We start from the raw sequence: 7921 nt of genomic DNA, 5'->3' as shown, positions 1-7921 counted from the left end.
AAAACTTGTGAAGTTTGTTTTAGAGCAAAGCAAACAACAGAGATTTTCTTTTCTAGTGACAATAAAGCTGATGGTTGTTTTGAATTGATACATTGTAATTTGTGGGGACCTTATAGACTCCCAACTTCTTGTGGAGTAATTTACTTCTTAACAATTATTGATAATTACTCTCGTGCTATTTGGATATATTTGCTGAATGGAAAATAAGAAGTAGCTTGTGTTCTTAAGAAATTTGTTGTGATAGTTAAACGTCAATTTGAAAAAAAATGTGAAAATTGTCAGAAGTAATAACGAAAGTGAATTTATGTGCTTGAAAGAATATTTTGATGAACAAGGGATGTTGCATCAGACTTCCTGTGTAGGAACACCTCAACAAAATGGCCGAGTAGAAAGAAAACATCGCCATATTCTTAATGTGGCAAGAGCCTTGCGTTTCTAAGCAAATTTACCCATAAAATTTTGGGGAGAATGTGTACTTGCAGCCGGGTATTTGATTAATAGGACTCCATCTATGTTATTAAATAGTAAAACCACATATGAGATGCTCTTTGGGAAAGTACCTTCTTACAAACACGTTCGGGTTTTCGGTTGTTTGTGCTATGCGCATAATCTGAATCGGGATAAAGATAAATTTGGTAGTAGAAGTCATAGGTGTATTTTTGTTGGGTATCCATTTGAAAAGAAGGGATGGAGATTGTATGATTTGGAAACTAAAGAATACTTTGTATCAAGAGACGTGGTATTCGCTACAACAGAATTTCCATATGCAAATGAGAAAACAATGGGTGATGAACTCATTAAAAATGAAGTTGAGGAACTGGGTGATGAAGTTGATGGTTTAGAGAACAACTTGGGAAAGGAGCACGATGAAAGTGTGGGTAGAGAAAGTGAGGTGAATCCTGAAACGGAAGAATTGATCCATGAAAACAGTGAGGGAGTGGATAGAGGTGAAGTTGTTGAAGAGCAACTAGGTAGGGGACAAAGGGCCAAGCAACCTAGTGTTCGTTTGAAGGATTATGTGACAAACGCCATCAAAACAAGCCCCTCGGTATGCTCACCTTCCCAATCTGATTCCTCAGGCACGCCTTACTCTATAGCACATTATGTGGGTTACGATAAATTCTCTGCACAACACCGATGTTTTTTGGCAGGCATTGCTACAGGACATGAACCAAGCTCTTATGCAGAAGCAGTTAAGGATGAACGGTGGAGAGCGTCTATGAGAAAAGAAATACAGGCTTTGGAGGATAATGGTACATGGACAGTTGAAAATCTGCCATTTGGGAAGAAAGTAATAGGAAGCAAGTGGGTATACAAAATTAAATACAATTCTGATGGAAGTGTTGAATGATACAAGGCGTGGTTAGTGATATTGGAAAATAATCAAGTTGAAGGCATAGATTATCAGGAGACTTTTGCTCCTACAATAAAAATGGTTACTGTGCGCACCTTTTTTGCTGTTGCGGCTGCAAAGAATTGGGAACTCCATCAGATGGATGTCCAAAATGCTTTCTTACATGGTGATTTGGAGGAAGAGATTTACATGAAGATGCCATCTGGATTTGCTTCTCAATCACCAGGGAAGGTTTGTAAACTACGAAAATCTCTATACGGCTTGCGGCAAGCACCTAGATGTTGGTTTGCGAAATTGGCTGCATCTCTGAAAGCTTATGGATTTCAGCAATCATATTCAGATTACTCTTTGTTCACTTTTCGAGCTGGTACTGTTCAATTGAATGTGCTTATTTATGTGCATGACCTTATTATCTCCAGCAATGATGTTTTTGCTATACAAAAATTCAAGAACTATTTGAGTCATTGCTTTCATATGAAAGACTTGGGAAAGCTGAAATTTTTCTTAGGAATTGAAGTAGCTAGAAACTCGAATGGTATTTTCTTGTGTCAACTTAAGTATGCGTTGGATGTAATTTCAGAAGTTAGATTACTGGGTTGCAAGCCGGCTAAAACTCCTCTTGAACAAATCACAAGCTAGCCCTTACCGAGAGTGATGATGTGGATGACCCTGCTCAGTATAGGCGTCTGGTAAGACGGCTTATTTATCTAACAATAACTCTGCCCGAGTTGTCTTATTGTGTGCATATTCTTGCTCAGTTCATGCAACAACCGAAGAAAGCTCATTGGGAGGCAGCTGTTAGAGTTGTGCATTATTTAAAAGGAAATCCAGGTCAGGGTATACTACTACATGCCAATTGTGATATCAAATTGTCTGCTTACTGTGATTCTAATTGGGCTAGCTGTCCTTTGACGAGACGGTCTTTGATCGGTTATTTTATTCTTTTGGGTAAATCTCCTATCTCGTGGAAGACTAAAAAGCAACAGACAGTGTCTCGCTCATCCGCTGAAGCTGAATATCGGTCTATGAGTACTACAACTTGTGAACTTAAATGATTGAAATGATTATTGAATTCTCTTGGTATGGCGCATACTGAACCTATGAATTTGTATTGTGATAGTCAGGCAGCTCTGCATATAGCTGCTAATCCTGTCTATCATGAACGTACCAAGCATATTGAAGTGAACTGTCATTTTATCCGTGATGAGATATTGAATGGTAACATTCGAACAGATTATGTACGTAGTTCAATGCAACCTGCGAATATCTTCACAAAAGCGTTGGGAAAGAATCAGTTTGACTTTCTTCTTCGCAAGTTGGGCATTCGAGATCTCCATGCTCCAACTTGAGGGGGGTATTGGAAAGGCAGCTATTAACTGCCACTTATTTTGCATTTATTTAAGGCATTTGTTTAGAAATTTTTGTGTGCATATATGTTCTTACCTTTTGTTGTGTGATTCTGATACAATTTTGATAGTTTAACTTGATTAGGAACCTATTTGTTAGCTGTAATTTTTTATATATATCTGTGATTTCTGGGATAATAAACATCAGAATTTTTATTTCAAAATTTTTTAGTTCTTTTACAAAATTTCAAAAAATTTGTAGCCAATTAGTTCGACAAATCAAGATTTTAGGATTTACTGTTTTTATTTTGATTATTCAACCGACCACATCCACAGTACTAGCCTACAATCCCAAATCCTTCTTCAGCTTAGCAAGAATAGCTTCAACCTCATCGATGTTATCTTTAATGCTGCTACCCTTGCCGTCTTAATTTTGAATTCATCATCTTCTCTTCGTCTCAGAAGCAGAAAATGAACCATCTATTGGAGATCTATAATCATTTGCTTCAACCTCGGTATCTGTTATGTTAAGCTCCTTCTTTAGAAATTCCACAAATTCTTCTCCAATTTCCTGCCAAGAGAGAAAATACAAAACAGGTGAGGCTGTTCCCTCTTGAGTCAAGGCACCACAAATGTTTTAGTGAATAATTCATGTGACCAACATGTAAGGAAATTGGTAAGTTACACACTTAAAAGTACGAAAGACACCACAGGCGTTCCGCTAATTCCTCCCATAGCCTCTTCGGTTTCCTTGTGATGAAGCACTGGCCTCTCAATTCTGAAATTCTTCTTGGAGATCTCTAAAGAAGTCCCCTGTAACACCAATACAAGTAAATAATAAGTACAAAAGAGGACTGGAGTTAAATATTAAATAATCAAAAAGATTTTTGTAGGTTTATTAGTTATACCTAATCCAGAACTCTTCTTCATTTTGGGTATAGGTTTATTAGTTATACCTAATCCAGAACTCTTCTTCATTTTGGGTATTCCTGCTTTGACTTATCCCAATGCCTGATTATGAATTTCCAGCACCATACTTCCTCCGAGATTCAGAGTTAAGTAATGTGTTGTATGCATGCTTAATCCCCATAAATTTTTCCTGAGCATTTTTTTGTCCACCAGAAATTTTTGAGAGAGAACCAATCACCATACATTAGAAATGGTTTGCAACTTCAACAAGTGACCTACTGAAATACCCATTTCAGATTCTTCATTAAAAAGGGTCATGAATACAGTATGTGTTTATGTATAAATGCAACATTTAGCCAGAAATATAAAAATTCCTTCAAAGATTGCTATTGCGGGATTGATTTCCTCCAATCTTGTGTCCACATCCATATAATCATAGAGGAAGTGCTCATAAGACCCTTAAATCCATTCAGCAGCAACCAGGTTAAATAAGCTTTTGCGTTAAAATGCTCGATAAACAACTACGCTAGAGGTTTTCGGTTAACCAAATGACCTCCGACGATTTCCCTTCTCTAGCAAAGAATGTAATTCAAGTATGATCTTGTGATTTAATTTGTTAATAAAAGGGTCCTGTTGTTTTATTCCGACAGTAAAGTGGGGTTTTCCCCTTGATAGCGTGGATTATTTTTAATTGAATGTCAAATGCTACATAAGTAAGCTAAACCACATAGCAAGGTTTTTGATGATTTTCCCTTCAAAAGAAAGAAGAGAAATGACATAAATCATATCCAATATCCTCAAGATTCAATATAATCAATATAACTAAGCCAAAGTAAACTAGACAAAACTAATCAAACTTGATAAACACAATTAAATTCTATATAATTGAAAAAAAAAAAAAAAAGAATCGACAATTAAGGAACAATTAAGGACGACATCTGCATATCTCCTTATTTACATTAGGATAATACTTAACTCTTTGTTTGGATTGAGAGAAACGAAGAAAAGAGAAAAGAAAAAAATTTATTTCTTTAAATTCCTTTGTTTGTACATCAAACTGAGGAGAGAATTGACGAGAAAGGAAGAAAATAGAGGAGAAATGAAGAAAAATTTTAACAATAAATATTTCTCTCTAAAATGATGAAAAATGAAAAGAATTAATGAGTAGAATAACTAAATATCCTTTTACAATATAAATATATAAATATAAAAAAAAATAAAAATATAATAATTATTTTTTCAACAAAAAAAATTATATTTCTCCGCTGTTATAGTAACCTATCCAACAATATAGGGTAAATTTACCTTCATTTCTTTTTCTCTCCGATCCCTATCTTTAATTTCTCTTCATTTCCTCTGCCAAGGATCCAGGTAAAGCAAGTTTCCTATAAGCCTTTTTTCATCAGGAGTTGCAGGAGGAGACACACTTGGAACTTCTTAAGGAGACTCTCTACGACTAGCTCTCAAAAGAGTAAGATTATTTGATCTACTATTCTTGAAATTCTACAAGATTGGAGTCAAATGTTTGAGGAACAAAAAAAAAATGGTAAAATCACCTCCATAGCTATATCTACAAGTGGGTATAAATGGGCCTGCCTGGTTTTGCAAGGAAAGGAGTGATCTTGAGGAATGGTAAAGCAGCCAGGAAGGATTATGTGGTATTGGAGGGGAAGGAAGTAAATCCGTACATGTTCTTAAAATAACAACCATGTATGGTATCTGGATCACTCATCAAGTTAAGAGATTCTCGCTAAGACATGTCGTTTTTCAAATTAGGTTATTTTATAATAAATTATATAAGAGATGAAGATGATGGATGTGGCTTGCTTCAACCGCTGATACGTTTTTGGTCTCCTGAAATTGAAATGAAGCTGCAATGCTTCATCTTTCCAGTTGCCCGATATTTCGTACACCCCAATTTAAAATCACAATCATATACCGTTTATTTCAATCATCACCAGATTTCTATTCTCAACTCATCCAAACTTTAGCTTGTTCTCGAGCCTCGCATCAAGGAAAAAAGCTGCACGCCCACTTGATTATAAACGGCTTAGCTTCTTCAACTCGTTTTGCCTCCAGGCTCATCTATTTTTATACTGAGATTAAACAGTTATCTGACGCTCGTAAACTGTTCGATGAAATTCCCAAATCAAACATCCACCGTTGGGTCGTGCTCATTGGTGCCTACTCTCGATGTGATTTTTATCAGGAAGCTTTAACCGTCTTTTCTGAAATGCAGAATGAAAGATTAGGGCCTAATAAGTTTGTTATTCCGAGTGTTCTTAAAGCTTGTGGTCGTTTGTTTGATTTGCAAACTGGGAAGATATTACACTCTGTGATTTTAAAGTCATCATTTAAGTCTGATGTTTTTGTCATTAGTGCATTAATCGATATGTATTCTAGATGCAAGCAAGTTGAAAAGGCGAGGCAAGTGTTTGATAGGATGGAAGAGAAAGACTTGGTGGCATTAAATGTCATGGTTTTAGGTTATGCTCAACATGGTTTGGCTAAGGATGGATTTGTTTTGGTGGAGAAAATGCAAATGTTGGATATTAAGCCTAATGTGGTAACTTGGAATACCTTAATTTCAGGGTTTGCACAAGCATGTGACAAAGTAATGGTTTTAAAGGTGTTTGAATTAATGCTTATGAATGGTGTGAAGCCTGATGTCTTCTCTTGGACTTCGGTTATTTCAGGGTTGGTGCAGAATTTTCAGATTGAGGCGGCTTTTGATACATTTAAACAAATGTTGCAACATGGGTTTTATCCAAGTTCTGCAACTATTAGCAGCCTCTTACCTGCTTGTGCAACTGTGGCAAATGTGAGGCTTGGGAGGGGGGTACACGGGTATGCAGTGGTGATTGGAGTTGAAGAGGACATATATGTAAGGAGTGCTCTTGTTGACATGTATGCCAAATGTGGTTTTATATCTGAAGCAATGGTATTGTTTTATAAGATGCCTGAAAGAAACACAGCTACTTGGAATTCAATGATTTTTGGATATGCAAATCACGGGTACTGCAATGAAGCTATTGAGCTTTTTAATCAGATGGAGAAGGTAGAGAGAAAGAAGCTTGATCACTTGAGTTTCACCGCTGTCCTCACTGCTTGTAGCCATGCTGGAAGGGTTGAACTTGGACAAAGTTTGTTTCTTTTGATGCAAGAGAAGTACAATGTTGTTCCAAGATTGGAGCATTATGCATGCATAGTTGACCTACTTGGTAGAGCTGGAAAATTATCCCAGGCTTATGATATGATTAAGACGATGCCTGTTGAGCCTGATTTATTTGTTTGGGGAGCATTATTAGGGGCATGTCGGAATCATGGAGATGTAGATCTTGCTGAGATAGCAGCTAGGCATTTGGCCGAGCTTGAGCCTTGGAATGCTGGAAATGATATGCTTCTGTCAAATTTATATGCTGATACTGACTGTTGGGAAAATGTTGCAAAGTTCAAGAATCTGATAAAAAGAAAAAAGATGGGAAGATTTTCTGGGTGCAGTTGGATAGAGGCTGCCAGATAACTGTGGATTCTGAGGAAGAATTGCCCCAATCCTTAGCCTGGAATTGAGAAAATTCTTGGATTGTTTGTGCAATACCCTGCTTCGGCTTAGTGCCTTCCTGGGTTTTACTGCTTCCTTCAGGGGATCTTAGGGCATATTTGGCTCCTTTTTTCTTTTTTTAATTATCTACCCAAAAGTTGGATCCATCAGGGTGGGAAAACTTTAGCAGGTGGAATTGGCTATCGGATTATGGCTTTGGGAGTTTGTATTCAATAATCAATGCAACGTATTGAGAAGGATTTAATACTTGAGATAAATTTCCATGCATTTCAATGAAATTTACCTCGTATTTAGTTGGGAAAATTAGAAATATGTTATTTGAATATAGATAAAAGTATATGTTCATTTAATTGAATAGAGTCGTAAATATATATTAGAATCATAAATGTGATGAATGGGAATTTGAAATAATATATAAAATGGTATTATTTTAAATTCATTCTAAAAAAAATTTTAATAAATAAAAATGCGAAAAAAAAGGGGAAGTATTAAATTCTGGTCACTGACAAGGGTAAGATTTGAATTCTCACGATTCCATTATAAAATAAGTTAATGTAAATTTTTCTTAATTTTAAGGATTATTTTAATCTCATCTTTCAATTTTATTTTATTATTAAAAAAATTTTAAAATTTACTTTTTTCACTTACAATAGCTAAGTTTTACAAATTAAGAAGACCCTTTCCTTAAAAAAAAAAAAAAAAGCAAAATCCTTCTCTCTTCTCTTTTAATCGATGAGGGAAGTTAAACAG

At 35.8% G+C, this 7921-nt stretch overlaps 1 protein-coding gene and 1 pseudogene across 1 annotated transcript; one reads left to right on the top strand and one right to left on the bottom strand.

Annotated features, from left to right (window-relative positions):
- Positions 1 to 2975: 2975 nt before the first annotated feature.
- On the bottom strand, positions 2976 to 5171 carry LOC110636241 (uncharacterized; annotated as a pseudogene).
- LOC110635244 (pentatricopeptide repeat-containing protein At5g59600) lies at positions 4910 to 7449 on the top strand. Its single transcript, XM_021784493.2, has one exon. It carries the CDS (start codon positions 5486 to 5488, stop codon positions 7130 to 7132), a length of 1647 nt encoding a protein of 548 aa, XP_021640185.2. The 5' UTR covers positions 4910 to 5485; the 3' UTR covers positions 7133 to 7449.
- The last annotated feature ends 472 nt before the right edge of the window (positions 7450 to 7921 follow it).

The sequence above is a fragment of the Hevea brasiliensis genome, chromosome 16, assembly GCF_030052815.1.
Source record: "Hevea brasiliensis isolate MT/VB/25A 57/8 chromosome 16, ASM3005281v1, whole genome shotgun sequence".
Lineage (NCBI taxonomy): Eukaryota > Viridiplantae > Streptophyta > Magnoliopsida > Malpighiales > Euphorbiaceae > Hevea > Hevea brasiliensis.
Note: the sequence above shows the minus strand (reverse complement) of the source record. Positions and strands in the feature narration are given on the sequence as shown.